General features: G+C 44.5%; 2 protein-coding genes across 2 annotated transcripts; both read right to left on the minus strand.

The window, feature by feature from the left end:
• Window positions 1–5620: 5620 nt before the first annotated feature.
• On the minus strand, window positions 5621–10465 carry LOC141003997 (uncharacterized). Its single transcript, XM_073475497.1, has 5 exons — window positions 9946–10465; window positions 9763–9864; window positions 8696–9022; window positions 7721–8056; window positions 5621–6355 (listed from the first exon to the last, which is right to left on the minus strand). The coding sequence occupies exons 1-5, from the start codon at window positions 10097–10099 to the stop codon at window positions 6264–6266; spliced, it is 1011 nt and encodes a 336-aa protein (XP_073331598.1). The 5' UTR covers window positions 10100–10465; the 3' UTR covers window positions 5621–6263.
• An 8476-nt stretch (window positions 10466–18941) lies between these two features.
• Window positions 18942–21852, minus strand: LOC141003999 (uncharacterized). Its single transcript, XM_073475499.1, has 4 exons — window positions 21615–21852; window positions 21099–21419; window positions 20113–20334; window positions 18942–19033 (listed from the first exon to the last, which is right to left on the minus strand). The coding sequence occupies exons 1-4, from the start codon at window positions 21757–21759 to the stop codon at window positions 18942–18944; spliced, it is 780 nt and encodes a 259-aa protein (XP_073331600.1). The 5' UTR covers window positions 21760–21852.
• Window positions 21853–24425: the final 2573 nt, after the last annotated feature.

The following is a 24425-nucleotide window of genomic DNA, read 5'->3' on the forward strand; positions in this document are numbered from 1 at the left end:
AACAGAAGTGAGGACAGTGTGACTGTCCAGTCTTCTACATTCATCAGGGTCTAAAGACACAGTGAACATCTGCTGCCTTCAATCTGTTCTTCATGTGTTTCTCTGAACAAAACATGGTCCTGGAGCTCAAACACACTGATGAAGTGAAGATGACACAAACCCACATTAAAGACACGACGTTGGACTGAGGTGATGATCAGATCAGAGAGAGGAAGGTTATCTTACCGTGCACGAGGATCACAAACACCACAAACATCTTCATCTTCCTGTCACAACTACAACAAGCACAAGTCCTCTTTAATGAAGTCTCACGTCAGCTACGGTACAAAACCAGACGGACTGTGAAAGACTCAGCTGTCGATCTCACGGAAGTCCAGGTGCGCGTCACAGGGAGCCGCGTCCAACAGGTGATTTACCGGCTGCGGTCAAAACAGCCGCCCCGTTTTTTCCCAGTGCGCAAATGATCTAATGTTTACGGTAATCGTAATGAACCCGCTCTGAAGAGCCGCTGGTTCTGAATCCGGATCAGCCTGCAGTCTCACAACCAGACCCATGAAACACACGGTACTTTTACACTAATTATTCCCGGTAATGAACTGAAGGTGTCACAAAGGTATCCTTCCGGATTTCAAAGTAAAGGACGACGTGAGATGAAAACAAAAAACATTGTTTCCATAAGTACTTCAACATTCATATACTGCTGAACTAAGTACTTTTTAGTCTACTTGTATAAGTACTATGAAGTACTTTTACTGTGTACTTTTAATCCTTTGTCAAGAACAAGAATGAGTCTTTTCGTCCAACTTTGATGTGGAATTGAAATCATTTCTTTTATAAGTAGTTCAGATGCATAATACTGCTGAAGTCGCAGTTCATCACCTTCATGTTGGGCTGGATTAGTGGCAGGAAAGCGATGGCTGGTGCAGCTGGCAGAGCAGGAAGAGGGCGACACAGTGAGACTAGTGAGACTAGTTGAGAGCGAGCTGGTGGCTGGAGACGACCAAACACTTCACACATTGTGGGATGAAGCTCTGCTGTTTCTACCTGTTGATGTTCAACCTACCTGAGGTTGTTCTGATGTTGCAATGAACACACACATACAAGCATCTCTTAATGAGAACGATCTATTTCAAATACAAAATACTATTTACACTGTTTCACATTTTTAAAATAAATGAAGAAAAAAATATAAAAATATACTTAAAACGTGTCTTTGAAAATAAAACAGGATGAACACCTTTAATTATAAACATCTATCTAGTTATTGACATTTTAAATCACAGCATTTATTCAGACATGAGACACACTGCCATTCAAAGACTGTCTGACTAAAACTGGTCTCTAAAAACACAACAGAGAAAATAACGTCAGATGTTCTGAACATCTTGAGTCCTACGTGCAGACAAAGCACTTCCTGTTTCTTGCCCTGGTGTCTTTGAGTTGGTCCTTACTCATCCCCAGGAGCCGCACGTGGAACCATCTATCACAGCGATCACACTGAATCTGTACAATGAAACTAGCGATTATAAAACCTAATTCATCTTTTCATCTAAAATAATGGAGTAGATGTACAACAGAGGATCATTTCTGGTTATCAGTCTTCATAATCATTGTCTCTTTAGATTTCTATATAGTTTATTATGTCCACTTTATTACATGTAGCAAATAGTGTGCAGCATACTGGCCTCAAAGACTGGTGATGTACATCAAAATGTACTAAGCCTCCCATATTTGAGGTGTATCTTTCTGTGAGGATCCTTCATTTTAAAACTATCAATGTTTTATTAAACAATGTGACGCTTTACAATTTAAGTGAATCCTTGCAACATATTATATAATGTCTCATTTTTAAATATTAAAAAACTGTTCTAAGTATTACTTAAGTTTCTGGGACAAACAGTCCATTTTATCACTGCCATTGGACGTCTACAGTCACTACAATGTTTTGACTTTCTGGCACTATTTCTTGATAAGTTATGCAGTGCATGTGACCTGCTTATCTCTGCTTCCCATATTTTGAGAGTGACCCACAGGATGTTGGTGTGACAACGTCTGAAAACACACACAAGCCTCTTCTTCAGTGATCCCTTCTCCATTATGAGCGGTGCTTCAATGCATTTCTTGGATTCAAGGGGTAAAAACTATTTCAGCTTAGAATAGCAGGATTTCATATGATGGTCTGTTTTGGTGTGTTGATTATACTAAAGCCACTTATCCTGACTGCTGTGATTGTAAATCTGTGAATATCAGTGTCAGTGCCAGTTCCCAAGAACTAGAGGAGCAATTTAGTGCTGTGAATTATTAACTAATAATGTTATGTCCTTTAGATAGTAATGTTAATTTTTGATCGACACTGTCAGAGAGTTATTCATTAAACTACATGTTAATTATTGAGGTTGTAGTTTGCAGTGTTGCTGGACAGGCCTGCATTATATTGAGAGGTGTTTCTAATATTTTGTCAGGGATAATTATTAATTATGATTAATAATAAGATCCAATTTACATTAAATCACCTCGGGGCACCACCCTTGAAGAAGGGAAAAGAGCCAAGTCACCAAATCAGTCTCAGAAAATGTACTAAACATTTTGTAACTCTGATTAATAATTAACTCAATAACTACAACCAAAATTACCATAACAGCTGCAGTGGTTGAAGGATTCTGGAGTTCTTGACAGAGTCGAGGTCGGCAACATTCACTCTTGTACAATATTAAATAGGCAGCTTGAAGCTTCAAAAGTCTTTTATTTAACACAAAGATGAAAACACACGAACTAACATGTACTATATACAGGTGTGTGTGTGTGTGTGTGTGTGTGTGTATGTGTGCGTGTGTGTGTGTGCGTGTGTGTGTGTGTATGTGTGTGTGTATGTGTGCGTGTGTGTGTGTGCGTGTGTGTGTGTGTGCGTGCGTGCGTGCGTGCGTGTGTGTGTGTGTGTGTGTGTGTGATGTGATGCCAGGTTATAGAAGATGGTTATTTGCATGCAAAGACTCTGAGTCTGTGTGAAGCATCATTCAACTAACGTCAAATTAGCTGTGTAGCAAAGCAAACTACCAATAACCTGACCTGAGATCACAATAACACCAAAACAAACACATAGATTGAACAGATGTGCATTACATCAACCAGAGTTAAAAGTCCTGTGCTTAGCCATGCTATGCTATGCTATGCTATCTAGGCCCAGTTCAACGTTACCAGTCTTTGAAGAAAAGGTGCTGGTGGTTCCTTGGCTGATGAGCCAAGCAGGAGAAGGTTGTAATCCCAGTGTTGAACAATGCTGTTCTTGCTCTGCAAGGTCTGATGAAAGACAGCAGATGGAGGAACCTGGTCGCCCCTTTCCTTTGCAGGGATAGCAGCTCGGTGCTAACTTGCTTGGTGTTCCTTGGATTGTGGAGTTAGCTGGCAAACTTTGCATCGCAGCTGCTGGTGCTAACTGATCAGGAATACTGGCAGGACCTCGTGTTGCTGCAGTGAGGAGAAGTTTTTTGGGCCTAATGCAAATGCAGCTTGCAGCTCTCAGCAGCTGTTGGGCCCAGAAGAGTCCAGGAGAAGAGATCTTGAGGGGATGCAGCCCCGTGGAGAGAGAGGTGGAGAAGAGAGAGAACACAGGAAGGAGCTGGAGTTTTGACTGTCTGGTCAGTGGGGGGTCTGTCTCTCTGACCAATAGCACCTCAAAGCTGAATTTGCACCTCGGTGTGAAGACTGGGGAATTCTGGGAAATGAGTTCAGTTCAGAGCCCATTTTGAAATCCACAGTGAACGACTTCATCTGTGGGTCCCAACAAACACCAGCACCCACTGTGAGCTCAATAATACACAGTGTGATTGTGTCCTGTTGGACAGTGTTAACACAAAGTGAAACATGATGAGCTTCCTCACAGTTAAATGTTGAGTTGACTTGTTGACTATATTACATTGTACAGGTGTAATGAAATGGCTCATGATTGGTATTTCATATATACAATGTCCATACATGTTATACGTATGTGGTGCTGCTGATAGACCCAGTAATGCTACAGTTAATACAATCTATGTCATACCATACATTTACTTACATATTAATATTATGATAAAACTACATTATAACTACACGTTATGAGAAACACTCACCCAGTCAGGAGTGGGAGGCCCAGATCCTGGGGGCTTTGAGGCAGAGCACATTGCACAGTTGTTCTCCAGGTCAAACTGCCAACAAAATGATATTTTATGAACACATACTGTTTATATATATATACATTTTACAGTCTACTGGCAGCAGCAGTGCAGTCAAATGCCAAGCGGTTCAACTGGAAACTACAGCTTGTGATCTCCAAATGGATATGTCATTTAAATATTGTCCAAAGGATGAGCTACCACAAAGTCTTCCTGAGCAACGCTTGAGTCATCAATGACTGGCTGTGCAGCTGCTGTCAGAACCGTCTGGACTCAACATGTTCACCACTGCACGTGTTACCGGCACCAGACCTAGAGGACATCTGGACCAGTAGCAAAGGACACAGGCCAGGAAGCCCTGTGTAGCAGAGAGACATTTTCTGTGGGATGATATAGAGAGGACAAAAGTTACCGTCCTTTTCAGGACAGTGCTCATTTGTTTCTCAGCTGCGCATGTGCAGAGCATGAAGCTGAAGTCTCCCTAGTGGATCCACAGCAGCAGCACAGCGCCACCTACTGACTGGTTTGTGTATCAACGTGATGTAAAGTGTATAAACACTGTCAGGATAATTCAAATGTTTGTGTATTCACATAAAAAAACTTAGCATGTGGCATTTCCAACCCAAGAGTTGTTTTTAATCTGACTGTGGATCAAATAAATGAATTATAAAAAGTGCTGATTCAGCTCTGACGCAGCATGTAATCTGTAAAGTAACTAGTAACTAAAACAGTGTTTTCAATAAATATAGTGGAGTAAAAAGTAGATATCTGCAGAACATGGAAATACTCAAGTAAAGTACAAATACCTCTAAACTGTACTGTAGTGCAGTACTGGAAACTAAACGCTGGCAGAGGTAATAATCCTGCTGGAGTCATGTCGCCCTCTGGTGGTTGTTTACGAGAACATCAGTGATTAACTCTGATTGTCTGACAGGAATCTTCATCTGATATCTGAGCTCGATTAAACAAATGTTTTAATGGCAAATCAAAATACTGAGAATCAACAGTTATAACTAAGAGACATGAAGTTAAAACATGAGATTAAATGTGATGATTGTGAGATGAAACATCAGGATTGTTAAAAAATGAAGTCGACATGATGAGATTAAGTTACTATGAGATAAAAAGTCTTAATTATGGAGCATCGACATGAACGTCCTCCAGATATACTGTATAATATCAGCTGATCATTATCAGAGGGGATCTGCAGGTCTGTGTGCATGAAGGTGTGTGAGTCTGTGTGCGTGAAGGTGTGTGAGTCTGTGTGCATGAAGGTGTGTGAGTCTGTGTGCATGAAGGTGTGTGAGTCTGTGTGCATGAAGGTGTGTGAGTCTGTGTACATGAAGGTGTGTGAGTCTGTACATGAAGATGTGTGAGTCTGTGTGCATGAAGGTGTGTGAGTCTGTGTGCGTGAAGGTGTGTGAGTCCCTTGTAGAGAAGTGAACAAATCCCAGATGAATGAACAGAAGTCGTCTCTTGTGTTATTTAATAAAGTGTAAATATAAAACCAGAGAATAACAGAGTGGATCTGTTTCAGCTGAAAGGTCGGCGCTCTGCACACCAGGGCGTCTGGGTGAGTCTGACAAAGAGCTGCAGAGAAAGTCACAGTTTATAGAAAACTATGATGACGACACAAACTGAGGTTTAGGTTTAAGATGCGATGCTTTGAACAGAAAGGTAAAGATTATATGTGAGGTTAAAGCCGGGGGGCCACAGGTCCTTCAAGTCTGAACTGGACTTGTTTATATCTGTAGACACTCTGTGAAGGTCATGAGACATTTAGTTACTACAGAGACATGATGTCTGTGCATCTGAGGGTGTATTTACACTTTACTGTCAGAGTTCAAAGGATCTAAACCACATGTTTCAGTCCAAACCAACATGTGACATCACTCTGACATCACTCTGACATCACTCTGACATCACTGATCAATAGTCATCAATAGTGAGTGTGTAGACTGTGTGAGAGTCAGTAGGAGGAGTCAGAGTGAAGAAGAAGCTGACGAAGTGACCTCCTGTCTTCATCCGTCGTCCATCAGCTCCTTCACCTCCATTTAGTCTCTGATCCAAAGTCACATCAGATCAATAATCAAAGATTGACCAACAGACCGATCAGACAGATTGATCAGCCATCAGAGGAGTCGGATCAGTGGAGCTGCTTCTGTTCCTGATGTCCACTGTTTCATCTTTGATCTGAATTCTCCCTGCAGAGGAGACAGAGGACAGTTAGACAGAGACAAGCAGCCAACCAGAGACAAGCAACCAACCAGAGACAAGCAACCAACCAGAGACAAGCAACCATCCAGAGACAAGCAGCCAACCAGAGACAAGCAGCCAACCAGAGACAAGCAGCCAACCAGAGACAAGCAGCCAACCAGAGACAAGCAACCATCCAGAGACAAGCAGCCAACCAGAGACAAGCAGCCAACCAGAGACCAGCAACCAACCAGAGACAAGTAGCCAACCAGAGACAAGCAGCCAACCAGAGACAGGAAACCAACAACCAACCAACCAGAGACAAGCAACCAACCAGAGACAAGCAACCAACCAGAGACAAGCAACCAATCAGAGACAAGCAACCAACCAGAGACAAGCAACCAACCAGAGACAATCAGCCAACCAGAGACAAGCAACCAACCAGAGACAAGCAACCAACCAGAGACAAGCAACCAACCAGAGACAAGCAGCCAACCAGAGACAAGCAACCAACCAGAGACAAGCAACCAACCAGAGACAAGCAACCAACGAGAGACAAGCAGCCAACCAGAGACAAGCAACCAACCAGAGACAAGCAGCCAACCAGAGACAAGCAGCCAACTAGAGACAAGCAACCAACCAGAGACAAGCAACCAACCAGAGACAAGCAGCCAACCAGAGACAAGCAACCAACCAACCAACCAAACCAACCAGAGACAAGCAACCAACCAGAGACAAGCAGCCAACCAGAGACAAGCAACCAACCAGAGACAAGCAACCACCCAGAGACAAGCAGCCAACCAGAGACAAGCAACCATCCAGAGACAAGCAGCCAACCAGAGACAAGCAACCAACCAGAGACAAGCAACCAACCACAGACAAGCAACCAACCAGAGACAAGCAGCCAACCAGAGACAAGCAACCAACCACAGACAAGCAGCCAACCAGAGACAAGCAACCAAGCAACCAACCAAACCAACCAGAGACAAGCAACCAACCAGAGACAAGCAACCAACCAGAGACAAGCAACCACCCAGAGACAAGCAGCCAACCAGAGACAAGCAGCCAACCAGAGACAAGCAACCAACCAACCAACCAAACCAACCAGAGACAAGCAACCAACCAGAGACAAGCAACCAACCAGAGACAAGCAGCCAACCAACCAGAGACAAGCAACTAACCAGACACAAGCAGCCAACCAGAGACAAGCAACCATCCAGAGACAAGCAGCCAACCAGAGACAAGCAACCAACCAGAGACAAGCAACCAACCAGAGACAAGCAGCCAACCAGAGACAACCAACCAACCAACCAGAGACAAGCAGCCAACCAGAGACAGACACACAGACCTCTGCTCTGTATCTTCATACTGACCTTTGACTTTGAGCTCCACTGTTTTCACTCTCATGATGATGTTTCCGTCCTTGTTGTAGACTCCACACATGTATGTTCCTGTGTCTGTGTCTTTGGGGTATTTCAGGGTCAGACTGAGGTCTCCAGTCTTCAGCAGGTCTTTCTTCATCTCTGTTCGGTCTTTGTAATCCTGGTCCTGTTCTTCAGGCTGGTCAGATCTGTTCTGATACAGGTGGACTCTCCTGTATGAGGGTTCATAGCAGAACCACTCCACTGTAGCGTCCTCAGGCAGGTGAGGTGTTGTTTTGAAGGGCAGCTGGACAGACTCCTCCCCCTCCTCCACCTCCTCCCGACAGACTGAGAGGACAACAAACACAACATCAGCTGTACAGACAGCAGCAGCAGTTTTGAATAACTTTATTGACTGATTACAAAGTAGTAGAGAAAGCTGAAGGACAGAACCAGGTGAGACCAGCAGGTAACAGGGGACAGAAATACAGGAAGTAAAACCAGGTGTTCCAGGTGTTGGACATGATCAGAGTCCTGATGGTGCTGTGATGTTTTATCCCTGTGGTCTTCACAGTAATGTCTCCTCTCAGTGTTGAACTGCTGTTTGTTGCTTCTCTTTGTCACTTTCACATTTCTGGACGTCAAATCTAACATTTTCTTTGATCAAGTTCTTCAACAGGAAGTGAAGATTTGTTGAATCTGCTGAGAACTGGTCATCAATCAATAACTGATACAAACTATTAAAGCTGCATTTCTTTGTTCTAAGTGATGAAAAGATTTGTTGTTTCTTTCAGCTCGTTCCTTCAACTTTCTTCTGGATCAAATAAAAACATCACATTCAGATCAATACTGTCAACTCTGATTGGAAATCAATCAGCTGATTGATGTCAGTCTGACCTCTGACCTGTATCTACAGTACTGACCTCTGACCTGTATCTACAGTACTGACCTGTATCTACAGTACTGACCTGTATCTACAGTACTGACCTCTGACGTCCAGCAGCACTTGTTTCTTCATCAGGATGTGCTCCTCCCTGTTGTAGACGGTGCAGGTGTAGGTGTTTCTGTCTTCGTCTGTGAGGTATTTCAGGGTCAGACTGAGGTCTCCAGGTTTCAGCAGGTTTCTCTTCATCTCTGTTCGATCTCTGTAATATCTGTCCTGTTGTTCAGGCAGGTCAGAGCCGTTCTGATACACATGGACCTTCCAGTCACCTCCGTCCCTCCACTCCACTTTAGCATCTTCAGGCAGGTGAACTGTGGTTTTGCAGGGCAGCTGGACAGACTCCGCCCCTGAATCCACCTCCACCTGGTAGACTGAGAGGACAACAAACCACAACATCAGCTGTACAGACAGCAGCAGGAACTGTGATGGTAACAGGACCTCACTGTCTCATCCTTCTCTTATAATCCCAGACCTCACTGTCTCATCCTTCTCTTATAATCCCAGACCTCACTGTCTCATCCTTCTCTTATAATCCCAGACCTCGCTGTCTCATCCTTCTCTTATAATCCCAGACCTCGCTGTCTCATCCTTCTCTTATAATCCCAGACCTCGCTGTCTCATCCTTCTCTTATAATCCCAGACCTCGCTGTCTCATCCTTCTCTTATAATCCCAGACCTCGCTGTCTCATCCTTCTCTCATAATCCCAGACCTCATTGTCTCATCCTTCTCTTATAATCCCAGACCTCGCTGTCTCATCCTTCTCTTATAATCCCAGACCTCGCTGTCTCATCCTTCTCTTATAATCCCGGACTGTCACTGTCTCATCCTTGTTTTATAATCCCAGACCTCACTGTCTCATCCTTCTCTTATAATCCCAGACCTCACTGTCTCATCCTTCTCTTATAATCCCAGACCTCACTGTCTCATCCTTCTCTTATAATCCCAGACCTCACTGTCTCATCCTTCTCTTATCATCCCAGACCTCACTGTCTCATCCTTCTCTTATAATCCCAGACCTCACTGTTGACAGTCTGTCTCAACAGTCAGGGAGCCACCAGAGTAAAGATGCTGCCCATGTGCATGATGGGTAGTGTAGTAGTAGTGACATACCTGACATGAAATAGTGCCTAAAATGCAGTAAAAGAGCTCCAGAAACAAGAAGTCCAACAACCAGGAGAACCAGGAGAGCTGTGGCCCAGGATGGGAATCGTTCTGTGGGAACCAGAAACATAAAGAACATGACCTCTGACCTCTGACCTGTATCTACAGTAGGTTTTAGGGTTAGTTGCTGACCTTTGACCTGCAGCTGTACGTCCGTCACTCTCCGTTCTCTCTCTATCCCCCTTCTGAACCCTCTGACAGTGCAGGTGTAGGAGCCGCTGTCAGAGAGGTGGAGTTGTGTCAGATTGAGGCTGAGGTCTCCAGTTTCCAGAGCGTCAGTCTTCATGGATGTTCGGCCGCTGTAAAGCTGGTTTTGGTCTTTAAGTTGGTCACCTTCCTGCTGACGCTGGTGGACGGTTGAAGGATCCAGATCGTAGCGGCTCCACACCACTGAGGGCTCGTCCAGTTCAAAAGTCTGAGACTCACAGGGCAGCAGGACAAACGGGTCCCCCTCATACAGCTCCACAGCTGAGGCATGCTGGGAAACTGTGAGGTCACACAGACAGAGAGGGTCAATGACAGCAGCCTTATTTCATGTCATGAGTGAATGTGGTCCTCTGCAGTGTGTGCAGCCTGTAAACTGTGCTGCTAAAGCTCAACTCAGACTCTGTGTGAATGAAGGCCAACATCTACATCCACATGTGACGCTGCTGTCAGCAAAGCATCATTATTACGTCCTTTAAGTTCAGGCGTAGTCTAGTTTGATCACATTTTATTATTTAGGATGAAGTTAAGGGGCTGCTAACATTTGAAGGTTGCACCAGCTGAATTAAAATCATTATTATTAATAACGGTGCATACGTTGCCCACTGCTGGTTACATGCACAGTAGCAGCTTCACTTTTCATGACTCAAACTTTATTGGGTTTTAATTTTTAAAAGAAACAAATAAAGGCAAAATTAAGATACAACAACTGTATGTGTTGATAATGAAATATCAGATTGAGTACAATAAAATAAAATAACCCAGACCACCTCCATCCTCATTTCCGTGACAGCCCCCCAAAAACAGACCACAGTGATCAGAGTGTGCACACATACCTTTTAGCTACCATGTAAAGAATATAATCTTAAGAACATTCCCCATTTCTCATTATATTTATTAATGTCGTTTATTATACTACAGGATATTCTTTGAAAAGCCGCTACTTTGCCTAGCTCTGTAAGCCAGTCTCGAAACAGCCGTCTGCATCTTTCCACTTTCTCATTATCATCTGTTTGCCAATCATTATACTTGTCTGAATCCAATTGGTTGGGGGTTTTACAATATGGTCCATGGGTTTAGTGTTGCCTAATGTGTAAAGACTGGGGCAAAACTCAAAATCCACTCTTATGACCTCTGTGATATTCTCATGAACCCTTTTCCAAAATGTCTGAATCTTTGGTCATGGCCATAGGGCATGTGTTAGGGTACCCAGCTCCCCTTCACACCTCCAACAGTCTGGCGTTTCCTTTATACCTGGCATGAATAGCCTACTTGGGTACCAACAGAATCGATGAAGGATTTTAAATTGAATCAATTTTATTTTGATATCCTGGAGACTTGTTTAGTGACTCCAATAATTGTATCCCAATCGTTTTCTTCAATTGTTATGTTCAGGTTCCTCTCCCATAAGGTTTTCAGAGCTGTGTTGGGTGGGTAACCGGTGTGGTTCATAAGCATAGAGTAATAATGGGAAGCCCCATGTCCAATCCCTGCGATCCGCAAAATCTCTTTAATGAGGTCCATGCCCTGAGGTGGTGTGTGTGTAGAGCCAAAAGTAGTAATAAGGAGGTGTCTCAGCTGAAGATATCTCCAAAATTGATTGTTGGCTCGCTTGAATTGTTCAACCAGATTGTCAAATGACTTAAGGACACCATCTTTATAAAGATCACCCAGAGTATGTACCCCCGTAATCACCCACTCCCTCCATATAGGTGGTGATTTACTAATAAGGAGTTTGGGGTTGTCCCACAGACCAGAGGAAAAGCTTAGAAAGGGGTTGATTTTAAATATACAAGACACTTTTTTCCATAGTCCCTGAAAATGAGAGACAACAGGATGGGATCGAGCATTCGGGGGCATTCTTGCTGATAAGAATAGCAACGGAGGTAAGGAAATGCACATTGACTGCTCTGTTGCGTACCAAGGTGGCACTCTTTCTGGAGGTAATGCCCAGTGTACCAATTGCCTCAGGTTGAATGCATAATAATAAAACAATAGATTTACGCAGATGTATTCTTGGTCTTTTACCATTCCAAAAAAACTTGTTACAAAGTTCATCAAACTGTTTGAAGTATTTTACAGGGATATTCAGTGGGAGAGACTGAAGTAGATAATTGACTCTGGCAGAGCAGTTCATCTTTATAACATTAACTTTTCCCCATAATGAAAGATAAAGTGGAGACCAAATCTGTGCTAATTTTTTCTAGTGGAGTAGCTTAAAATTACATTGCACTATTTTGTCTAATTGCCTAGGACATAATATTCTTAGATACTTAATTCCCTTAGGGGGCCACTGGAATGATCCAGCTTGAAATAATGTTTTTGGGCAATACGTCGTCAAGGGGAGAGCCTCAGACTTCGTCCAATTCACTCTATAACCTGAGAAGCTAGAGAAAGATTTTATAATTTTGAGCAATGTGGGAATAGATTTGCCTGGGTCCGTAATGAACATTAAAATATCATCAGCATATAGCATAAGTTTGTGTGTGGTCCCCGCAATAGGGACTCCAGGGATATTAGGGTCTTTACGAATTGCTGCGGCTAAAGGTGCCAATGCTAAACAAAACAGTAATGGGGAGAGAGATGAGCCTTGTCGGGTCCCACGACCTAGAGAAGAAATGATGCCATTAGTTTGTACAGCTGCTTGAGGCTCATTATATAACAGTTTCACCCACTTTAGAAACGTCTGCCCAAAACCATAAATCTCCAGCACTTGAAAAAGGTATTGCCACTCTACGCAATCAAATGCTTTTTCAGCATCGAGTGCGATGGCTGCGGTAGGTGTACTGTTGTTCCTAACCACCCACATAACATTAATCAGACGTCGAATGTTATCTGAGGCAAATCTATTACGTATAATCCGACCTGATCTGCATGTATTAGCATAGTTTAACACTATTGAGACGATTTGAGAGGATTTTGGAAAGTATTTTAGTGTCTATTGATATTAAAGAAACCGGGCGATAGCTTTTACGGTCTGTGGGCTCTTTGCCTGGCTCCTGGTGATTTACCAGACCGCATCGTTCGAATGACTTCCTTTATTTCTTCGGCCATGATTGCAGCGTCAAGCATCTCACGATGATCTATATTCAAAGCCGGGAGGTCTAACCCTACCAAAAATGAAAGAATGTCCTCCTTTTGGCAAGACGATGTGGTGGTGTACAGTTTAGAAACATTTCTAAACGCCTCATTTATGTCTGACGTTTCCCGGCTTTATCCCCAGACTCGAAATACCTTTGTCTTGCTCTAAAAAGTCCAAACTCGACCTTCTGTGATATTATCCGATTATATTCATATTTGAGCTGCGTGACTGTCTTTAAGTTGTGTGGGGAATAGTTCTGCTTTGATTTGTCTTCTGCCTCTCCCACTTTCCTCTCCAAGTCTGCAAGCTTCCTTGCGTTTTGTTTTTTCTTGTGTGATGAGAATTGAATAACACGTCCCCTTATAAAAGCTTTCCAGGCCTCCCAGACTGTGCCTACTGATGAGACAGGGGCAATATTTGTTTCAGTGAATAACTTGTTCATTCATGGAGTTGAATCTCCATCTTGGGGATTTCGTCACATCATCAATAGGCACCAGGTCAAGCGTCACTCTTGCGTGGTCCGATATTAGTATGTTGCCAATTGCACATGACATTGTAGATGGAAGTATTTCTTTGGAAATAAAAAAATAATCGATTCTCATGAATACACCATGCAGTGCTGAAAGAAAGTATAATCCCTCCCAGCAGGATTAAGCAAACGCCACACGTCCACAAGACCCAGGGCACAGCACAGTTTCTCGATCGTGAGAAGTGATTTTGGGGGTCTAGTCTTCTCGGGACACTTCTGTCTAGAATTGAATCCATAACATTGTTCATGTCCTCAGCCCAGATAATTGGATAACTTCCCATATCAATCAATGTACATTCAAGGTTAGAAAAAAACATGGGGTCAACGTTTGGGGCATAGTCAACACAACGGAAGTGTCAACACAACGGAAATGTCAACACAACGGAAGTGTCAACACAACGGAAGTGTCAACACAACGGAAGTGTCAACACAACGGAAATGTCAACACAACGGAAGTGTCAACACAACGGAAGTATCAACACAACGGAAAAGCGCCAGGCCGCTAGGGGGTCCCGACCTCCCGACCTGGAACTATTATAAATTAATAATGTTTAATTAAAAAACAAACAGAAAACGTACAATCAGCTAGCGTTAGGCCTACGTAAATCTGTTAATCTTTTTGAACTGTTATTGTTATATTATTGTAAAAGATTACAACCAAATGTTTAAACCACGTATCTTTTTATGTTGCCTCTCTAAAAGTTTCAGGTACAATGTACAGACTGGTCCATACAGTATAATAGGTCCAGGTCTGGAGGTCGGGACCCCCTAGCGGACTGGCGCTTTTCCATTGTGTTGACTCAATATGCAGCATTTCTCTATTGCATGTGTTTTGGGGGTTTGTGTCGTTTTGGTTTTGCATCTTTTCTTTATTTGCAGTATTTTGTTGTTGCATTTGTTTTGTGTGTTTGTGTGTCTTTGGTTCTGCATCGTTTATGTATTTGCAGCGTTTGGCCGTTGCTGCGCGTTTGCCCTTGTCGGCCACCGTAGTTCCCAGGAAATACTGCAGAACAGTCAGCACAAGCCATCGTAACACTTGGTGGGTGTGGTCAAGGTCCAGCTGCGGGAGAGAGAGAGGTGGAGAGGGCTCAGGAGAGCAGCGCCAGGTCAGTGAGTGGCAAAGCTGGCAATGATTTGCTAATCACAATCTCCCTTTAAATGCAGTCGCGTGCTGGACCTCAGATGGGAGATGGACAGGAGAGCAGCGGGAAGAAGCTGCAGGCAGGCGACTAAAGACGTGATCGGACCCTTTTTGTGATATGATTTATGGTGATTGCCTGTGAGCAATTAAAGCCGGGTGTGAACTGAGTGCGTATTTCCTGCTGAGATTACCCACAGTAGCACTGCAAAGGCTACATTGACACCCAGCGTGACTCAGGAGGCCAACGCACGGGAGGACGGACCTGCAACAGCTTCAGCCGTGACGGCTCTGGGGAGATGCTACGATGCACCGGGAACAGTGCTGCAGTCGCTGTTGTCTCGGTCGGGGGCAGGGTCACCATCCCCCCATTCTCCCTCGCTCTCGGGGATCGCCCTGCTTAAACTCGCGGCGGAGTGGGCCATGCGGCTTCCCTTACTGTCGGGGGATGCCCAGACTGCAGCCCTCGGCCCTTGTCACCATTGGCGCCGCCAGCCGGAATCCTGTACACACTGTGCGTAATTTTTTTGAAGGTGAAAACGTCTACATTGAATGGGTTTGAGCGCGCGCAAAAGACGCTTCATCTGAACCATGCATGATGCACACACGGTTGAACCAAGGCGGCGGCCAAAATCACCCATGGTCTCTGCAGACAGGCAGGGAAACCCTGCAGTCCAGCCGGCTCCCAGAACATTCGCGCATGGTGATTTGGGTACCGGGCGTTTCCTTGTCTCAGTGCAGGGGCTCACAGGCGCACACAAACACTTAGAGCGTGTTTCCGTGTCCCAGTGCATCACAGGCGCACACAGTGACACAGAAATACAGTACTAAACTAGTAGAACTCAGTCGCGGGCCGGACTGGAAGGTTCGGCGGGCCAGATATTTAAATTATGCATATCAGCGGGTGACACCAAGCAAGTCAGAGCTTTTCTTTCTCGCACACAGTGACCTGGAGAGACGCAGCTGCATCTGAGAGGACGATCCCGCGTGTGTGCGCAATTGCGCATATCGTGTGTTGCCCCTTCTCCACTACACATTACAGTTCGGCTCTACTCGACTCAGTTTAGGTGCTTTTCATCACAGCTGAGTTCTTCATAGTTCCTCCTCAGCGGGGGCGACGTCGTCATATCATGGCGGCTACAGTCGCGTCACATCCTTCTCTTTTCTCTCCTCTGGTCAGCTCCAAACTCACTCGTCTGCACCGCGATTACGGACCACAGCGTGGTTTTCCACACAGCAGCCATTTAACTAATAACCACAGTCTCACAGATCATGTGGGCGCTGCAATCTGTTATTGCACTGGTACTGAAAACATTTCATTTTGTCTTTAAAAAGTATATTTCCATTTGTTGTATTTGCCGTTTCTGTGCGTACTTTGAAACTGAATCCTGGCGGCGCCACTGCTTCTCACTAAACCTTACTTAACATTTACAGACCTGAAGTGAAGCGTGACCCTCAAGTCTCAAGTAAATATACAAAAGTATATTCAGCACTTCTCAGATTATTTGTATATCAGAGTTGTTTTTAATCTGATTGTTGATCAAATAAATGTAAAAAAGTCCTGATTCAGCTCTGATGCAGCATGTAATCTGTAAAGTAACTAGTAACTAAAACAGTGTTCTCAATAAATGTAGTGGAGTAAAAAGTAGATATCTGCAGAACATGGAAATACTCCAGTAAAGTACAAATACCTCTAAACTGTACTGTAGTACAGTACTGAAAACTAAGGAAGGTTATCTTACCGTGCACGAGGATCACAAACACCACAAACATCTTCATCTTCCTGTCACAACTACAACAAGCACAAAGTCCTCTTTAATGAGCTCCACTTCAGAAACACATGGAGGACATCAGTTCACAGCTAGTCGTCACTGTCCTCCTGCTGACCGTCCACTGACACCAGGACTGAACTGCACTTTCACTTTGAGCTGTTTCCAGTAAATCAGCTGCTGGACGCTGCTTCCTGTGACGCTTCCTGTGACGCCCCCTGGGACTTCTGTAAGATCGTCAGCTGTTGTTTACTGTCTCTCTCCTTCGATTTCTGAGTCTTTCACAGTCCGTCTGGTTTTGTACCGTCGCTAACGTGAGACTTTAATAACTTGTACCTGCCCGGTTCACTTTCTCAGACTAGCTCACTGTTTCTGCCTTTCACCGCAGTGAACAGCCTCGATAAACAAGTGTTAGGATGGTTTGTGCCAGGGGCGGTTTGTCAGGATGTGGATCATGAGAGAGAGAGTGGACAGTCGCCCACACTAACCGGCTCTGTGGCACCGTCTCTGGGCTTATCTCGTGTCGGCAGATCGACCCCGGTGCCGACTGCCTTCAATTTAAAGTAAACTTAAAGTACAGTTTAGAGGTATTTGTACTTTACTTGAGTATTTCCATGTTCTGCAGATATCTACTTTTTACTCCACTACATTTATTGAAAACACTGTTTTAGTTACTAGTTACTTTACAGATTACAGCTGCGTCAGAGCTGAATCAGCACTTTTTAACATTCATTTATTTGATCAACAATCAGATTAAAAACAACTCTGATATACTAATAATCTGAAAAGTGCTGAATATACTTTAGTATATTTACTTGAGACTTGAGGGTCACGCTTCACTTCAGGTCTGTAAATGTTCATTAAGTGTGTTTTAGTGACAAAACAATGTTCATTCATTTCTCTGAATTTGACCCCAGTTTTCACAAAATGTGTCAAAAACATGATTTAATAAAGATTTTCTCATGATGAACTCCAACTGGATCCGAGTCTGTGTGCATGAAGGTGTGTGAGTCTGTGTATGTGAAGGTGTGTGAGTCTGTGTATGTGAAGGTGTGAGTCTGTGTGCATGAAGGTGTGTGAGTCTGTGTGCATGAAGGTGTGTGAGTCTGTGTGCGTGAAGGTGTGTGAGTCTGTGTGCATGAAGGTGTGTGAGTGTGTGTGCATGAAGGTGTGTGAGTCTGTGTATGTGAAGGTGTGTGAGTCTGTGTGCATGAAGGTGTGTGAGTCTGTGTGTGAGTCTGTGTGCATGAAGGTGTGTGAGTCTGTACATGAAGGTGTGTGAGTCTGTGTGCATGAAGGTGTGTGAGTCTGTGTATGTGAAGGTGTGTGAGTCTGTGTGCATGAAGGTGTGTGAGTCTGTGTGCATGAAGGTGTGTGAGTCTGTGTGCATGAAGATGTGTGATTCTGTGTGCATGAAGATGTGTGATTCTGTGTGCATGAAGGTGTGTGAGTCTGTGTGCATGGAGGTGTGTGAGTCTGTGTGTGAGTCGGTGTGCATGAAGGTGTGTGAGTCTGTTTACATGAAGGTGTGTGAGTCTGTGTACATGAAGGTGTGTGAGTCTGTGTGCATGAAGGTGTGTGAGTCTGTGTGCATGAAGGTGTGTGAGTCTGTGTGCATGAAGGTGTGTGAGTCTGTGTGCATGAAGGTGTGTGAGTCTGTGTACATGAAGGTGTGTGAGTCTGTGTGTGAGTCTGTGTGCATGAAGGTGTGTGAGTCCCTTGTAGAGAAGTGAACAAATCCCAGATGAATGAACAGAAGTCGTCTCTTGTGTTATTTAATAAAGTGTAAATATAAAACCAGAGAATAACAGAGTGGATCTGTTTCAGCTGAAAGGTCGGCGCTCTGCACACCAGGGCGTCTGGGTGAGTCTGACAAAGAGCTGCAGAGAAAGTCACAGTTTATAGAAAACTATGATGACGACACAAACTGAGGTTTAGGTTTAAGATGCGATGCTTTGAACAGAAAGGTAAAGATTATATGTGAGGTTAAAGCCGGGGGGCCACAGGTCCTTCAAGTCTGAACTGGACTTGTTTATATCTGTAGACACTCTGTGAAGGTCATGAGACATTTAGTTACTACAGAGACAAGCTGTCTGTGCATCTGAGGGTGTATTTACACTTTACTGTCAGAGTTCAAAGGATCTAAACCACATGTTTCAGTCCAAACCAACATGTGACATCACTCTGACATCACTCTGACATCACTCTGACATCACTCTGACATCACTGATCAATAGTCAATTGTCATCAATAGTGAGTGTGTAGACTGTGTGAGAGTCAGTAGGAGGAGTCAGAGTGAAGAAGAAGCTGAAGAAGCGTCCTCCTGTCTTCATCAGTCGTCCATCAGCTCCTTCACCTCCATTTAGTCACATCAGATCAATAATCAAAGATTGACCAACAGACCGATCAGACAGATTGATCAGCCATCAGAGGAGTCGGATCAGTGGAGCTGCTTCTGTTCCTGATGTCCACTGTTTCATCTTTGATCTGAATGCTCCCTGCAGAGGAGACAGAGGACAGTTAGACAGAGACAAGCAACCAACCAGAGACAAGCAACCAACCAGAGACAAGCAACCAGCCAGAGACAAGCAGCCAACCAGAGACAAGCAGCCAACCAGAGACAAGCAACCAACAAGAGACAAGCAACCAACCAGAGACAAGCAACCAACCAGAGACAAGCAGCCAACCAGAGACAAGCAACCACCCAGAGACAAGCAACCACCCAGAGACAAGCAGCCAACCAGAGACAAACAACCAACCAGAGACAAGCAACCAACCAGAGACAAGCAACCAGCCAGAGACAAGCAACCAACCAGAGACAAGCAACCAACCAGAGACAAGCAGCCAACCAGAGACAAGCAGCCATCCAGTGACAAGCAACCAACAAGAGACAAGCAACCAACCAGATACCAGCAGCCAACCAGAGACAAACAACCAACCAGAGACAAGTAACCAACCAGAGACAAGCAACCAACCAGAGACAAGCAACCAACCAGAGACAAGCAACCAACCAGAAACAAGCGGCCAACCAGAGACAAGCAGCCAACCAGAGACAAGCAACTGACCATAGACAAACAGCCAACCAGAGACAAGCAACCATCCAGAGACAAGCAACCAACCAGAGACCAGCAACCATCCAGAGACAAGCAGCCAACCAGAGACAAGCAACCACTTAGAGACAAGCAACTGACCAGAGACAAGCAACCAACCAGAGACAAGCAGCCATCCAGTGACAAGCAACCAACAAGAGACAAGCAACCAACCAGAGACAAGCAACCAACCAGAGACAAGCAACCAGCCAGAGACAAGCAACCACTTAGAGACAAGCAACCAACCAGAGACAAGCAGCCAACCATAGACAAGCGGCCAACCAGAGACAAGCAACCAACCAGAAACAAGCGGCCAACCAGAGACAAGCAGCCAACCAGAGACAAGCAGCCAACCAGAGACAAGCAACCAACCAGAGACAAGCAACCAACCAGAGACAAACAGCCAACCAGAGACAAGCAACCAACCAGAGACAAGCAGCCAACCACAGACAGACACACAGACCTCTGTTCTGTATCTTCATACTGACCTTTGACTTTGAGCTTCACTGTTTTCCCTCTCAGGAAGTCTCCGTCCTTGTTGATGACTCCACACATGTATCTTCCCGTGTCTGTGTCTTTGGGGTATTTCAGGGTCAGACTGAGGTCTCCAGTCTTCAGCAGGTCTTTCTTCATCTCTGTTCGGTCTTTGTAATCCTGGTCCTGTTTCTCAGGCTGGTCAGATCTGTTCTGATACAGGAGGACTGTCCTGCCTGAGGGTTTATAGCAGATCCACATCACTGTAGCGTCCTCAGGCAGGTCAGGTGTTGTTTTGAAGGGCAGCTGGACAGACTCCTCCCCCTCCTCCACCTCCACCTGACAGACTGAGAAGACAACAAACACAACATCAGCTGTACAGACAGCAGCAGCAGTTTTGAATAACTTTATTGACTGATTACAAAGTAGTAGAGAAAGCTGAAGGACAGAACCAGGTGAGACCAGCAGGTAACGGGGGACAGAAATACAGGAAGTAAAACCAGGTGTTCAAGGTGTTGGACATGATCAGAGTCCTGATGGTGCTGTGATGTTTTGTCCCTGTGGTCTTCACAGTAATGTCTCCTCTCAGTGTTGAACTGCTGTTTGTTGCTTCTCTTTGTCACTTTCACATTTCTGGATGTCGAATTTAACATTTTCTTTGATCAAGTTCTTCAACAGGTTTGTTCTAAGTGATTTGTCTAAGAAGATTTGTTGCTTCTTTCAGCTCGTTCCTTCAACTTTCTTCTGGATCAAATAAAAACATCACATTCAGATCAATACTGTCAACTCTGATTGGAAATCAATCAGCTGATTGATGTCAGTCTGACCTCTGACCTGTATCTACAGCACTGACCTCTGACCTGTATCTACAGTACTGACCTCTGACCTGTATCTCCAGTACTGACCTGTATCTACAGTACTGACCTGTATCTACAGTACTGACCTGTATCTACAGTACTGACCTGTATCTACAGTACTGACCTGCATCTACAGTACTGACCTTTGACATGCAGCAGCACCTGTTTCTTCATCAGGATGTGTTCCTCCCTGTTGTAGACGGTGCAGATGTAGGTGTCTGTGTCTGTGGGGTATTTCAGGGTCAGACTGAGGTCTCCAGGTTTCAGCAGGTTTCTCTTCATCTCTGTTCGACCTCTGTAATCATCGTCCTGTTGTTCAGGCTGGTCAGAGCCGTTCTGATACACATGGACCTTCCTGTTGTTTCTGTCCGTCCACTCCACTTTAGCGTCTTCAGGCAGGTGAACTGTGGTTTTGCAGGGCAGCTGGACAGACTCCGCCCCTGAATCCACCTCCACCTGGTAGACTGAGAGGACAACAAACCACAACATCAGCTGTACAGACAGCAGCAGGAACTGTGATGGTAACAGGACCTCACTGTCTCATCCTTCTCTTATAATCCCAGACCTCACTGTCTCACCCTTCTCTTATAATCCCAGACCTCACTGTCTCATCCTTCTTTTAGGATATTACAGTACTGACCTGTATCTACAGTACTGACCTTTGACCTCCAGCAGCACTTGTTTCTTCATCAGGATGTGTTCCTCCCTGTTGTAGATGGTGCAGGTGTAGGTGTCTGTGTCTCTGTATGTGGGGTATTTCAGGTTCAGACTGAGGTCTCCAGGTTTCAGCAGGTTTCTCTTCATCTCTGTTCGACCTCTGTAATCATCGTCCTGTTGTTCAGGCTGGTCAGAGCCGTTCTGATACACATGGACCTTCCTGTCGTCTCTGTCCGTCCACTCCACTTTCGCGTGTTCAGGCAGGTGAACTGTGGTTTTGCAGGGCAGCTGGACAGACTCCGCCCCTGAATCCACCTCCACCTGGTAGACTGAGAGGACAACAAACCACAACATCAGCTGTACAGACAGCAGCAGGAACTGTGATGGTAACAGGACCTCACTGTCTCATCCTTCTCTTATAATCCCAGACCTCACTGTCTCATCCTTCTCTTATAATCCCAGACCTCACTGTTGACAGTCTGTCTCAACAGTCAGGGAGCCACCAGAGTAAAGATGCTGCCCATGTGCATGATGGGTAGTGTAGTAGTAGTGACATACCTGACATGAAATAGAGCCTAAAATGTAGTAAAAGCGCTCCAACAAGAAGTCCAACAACCAGGAGAACCAGGAGAACCAGGAGAGCTGTGGCCCAGGATGGGAATCGTGCTGTGGGAACCAGAAACATAAAGAACATGACCTCTGACCTCTGACCTGTATCTACAGTAGGTTTTAGGGTTAGTTGCTGACCTTTGACCTGCAGCTGTACGTCCGTCATTCTCAGTTCTCTCTTTCTTCCCCAGCTGATCCATCTGACGGTGCAGGTGTAGGAGCCGCTGTCAGAGAGGTGGAGTTGTGTCAGATTGAGGCTGAGGTCTCCAGTTCTCAGAGCGTCAGTCTTCATGGATGTTCGGCCGCTGTAAAGCTGGTTTTGGTCTTTAAGTTGGTCACCTTCCTGCTGACGCTGGTGGACGGTTGAAGGATCCAGATCGTAGCGGCTCCACACCACTGAGGGCTCGTTCAGTTCAAAAGTCTGAGACTCACAGGGCAGCAGGACAAACGGGTCCCCCTCATACAGCTCCACAGCTGAGGCATGCTGGGAAACTGTGAGGTCACACAGACAGAGAGGGTCAATGACAGCAGCCTTATTTCATGTCATGAGTGAATGTGGTCCTCTGCAGTGTGTGCAGCCTGTAAACTGTGCTGCTAAAGCTCAACTCAGACTCTGTGTGAATGAAGGCCAACATCTACATCCACATGTGACGCTGCTGTCAGCAAAGCAGCATTATTACGTCTGTTAAGTTCAGGCGTATTCTAGTTTGATCATATTTTATTATTTAGGACGAAGCTTAGGGGCTGCTAACATTTGAAGGTTGCACCAGCTGAATTAAAATCATTATTATCAATAACGGTGCATACGTTGCCCACTGCTGGTTACATGCACAGTAGCAGCTTCACTTTTCATGACTCAAATTTTATTGAGCTTTAATTTTTACAACAAACAAACAAAGGCAAAATTAAGATACACAACTGTGTGTGTTGATAATGAAATATCAGTGTGGACAATAAAATAAAATAATGAGGAAAATAATAAAAATAATATATAAGTATATTTAAAAGAAAAAAAAATATATATACACAACATAAAAAATAGTGTCCACGACAAGGAAAATTAGTCCATGCATGACATGTTAAGCAGTCTTTCCCGTAGACTACCAAAACACTGCTGCGTGTCCATTCATTGTCCAATGTGAGGTTGAGGTAGTCTTCCAGTAAACAGATCCCTGCATTGCACCCAGACCACCTCCATCCTCATTTCCGTGACAGCCCCCCAAGAACAGACCACAGTGATCAGAATGTGCACACATACCTTTTAGCTACCATGTAAAGAATATAATCTTAAGAACATTCCCCATTTCTCATTATATTTATCAATGTTGTTTATTATACTACAGGATATTCTTTGAAAAGCCGCTACTTTGCCTAGCTCTGTAAGCCAGTCTCGAAACAGCCGTCTGCATCTTTCCACTTTCTCATTATCATCTGTTTGCCAATCATTATACTTGTCTGAATCCAATTGGTTGGGGCTTTTACAATATGGGCCATGGGCTTAGCGTTGCCTAATGTGTAAAGACTGGGGCAAAACTCAAAATCCACTCTTATGACCTCTGTGATATTCTCATGAACCCTTTTCCAAAATGTCTGAATCTTTAGACATGACCATAGGGCATGTGTTAGGGAATCCAGCTCCCCTTCACACCTCCAACAGTCTGGCGTTTCCTTTATACCTAGCATGAACAGCCTACTTGGGTACCAATAGAATCGATGAAGGATTTTAAATTGAATCAATTTTATTTTGATATCCTGGAGACTTGTTTAGTGACTCCAATAATTGTATCCCAATCGTTTTCTTCAATTGTTATATTCAGGTCCCTCTCCCATAAGGTTTCCAGAGCTGTGTTGGACGGGTAACCAGTGTGGTTCATAAGCATAGAGTAATAATGGGAAGCCCCATGTCCAATCCCTGCGATCCGCAAAATCTCTTTAATGAGGTCCATGCCCTGAGGTGGTGTGTGTGTAGAGCCAAAAGTAGTAATAAGGAGGTGTCTCAGCTGAAGATATTTCCAAAATTGATTGTTGGCTCGCTTGAATTGTTCAACCAGTTCAACCAATTTTTTCTAGTGGAGTGGTGCAAAATTACATTGCACTATTTTGTCTAATTGCCTAGGGCATAATATTCCCAGATACTTAATTCCCTTAGGGGGTCACTGGAATGATCCGGCTGGAAATAATGTTTTTGGTCAATATGTCGTCAA

This window comes from Pagrus major, chromosome 10 (genome assembly GCF_040436345.1).
Source record: "Pagrus major chromosome 10, Pma_NU_1.0".
NCBI lineage: Eukaryota > Metazoa > Chordata > Actinopteri > Spariformes > Sparidae > Pagrus > Pagrus major.

What these genes read in the sequence shown, in the direction of transcription:
- LOC141003997 (XM_073475497.1), bottom strand. Translation starts at nt 10,099, where the DNA reads ATGAAGACTGACGCTCTGGAAACTGGAGACCTCAGCCTCAATCTGACA. An exon ending in AGTGCTGCTGGACGTCAGAG is followed by an intron (nt 8,057 to 8,695) that starts GTCAGTACTGTA and finishes TTGTCCTCTCAG; the next exon opens with TCTGTCGGGAGGAGGTGGAG. An exon ending in AGTGGAGCTCAAAGTCAAAG is followed by an intron (nt 6,356 to 7,720) that starts GTCAGTATGAAG and finishes TCTCCTCTGCAG; the next exon opens with GGAGAATTCAGATCAAAGAT.
- LOC141003999 (XM_073475499.1), bottom strand. Translation starts at nt 21,759, where the DNA reads ATGAAGAGAAACCTGCTGAAACCTGGAGACCTCAGTCTGAACCTGAAA. An exon ending in AGTGCTGCTGGAGGTCAAAG is followed by an intron (nt 21,420 to 21,614) that starts GTCAGTACTGTA and finishes TTGTCCTCTCAG; the next exon opens with TCTACCAGGTGGAGGTGGAT. An exon ending in GGTGCTGCTGCATGTCAAAG is followed by an intron (nt 20,335 to 21,098) that starts GTCAGTACTGTA and finishes ATAAACCCTCAG; the next exon opens with GCAGGACAGTCCTCCTGTAT.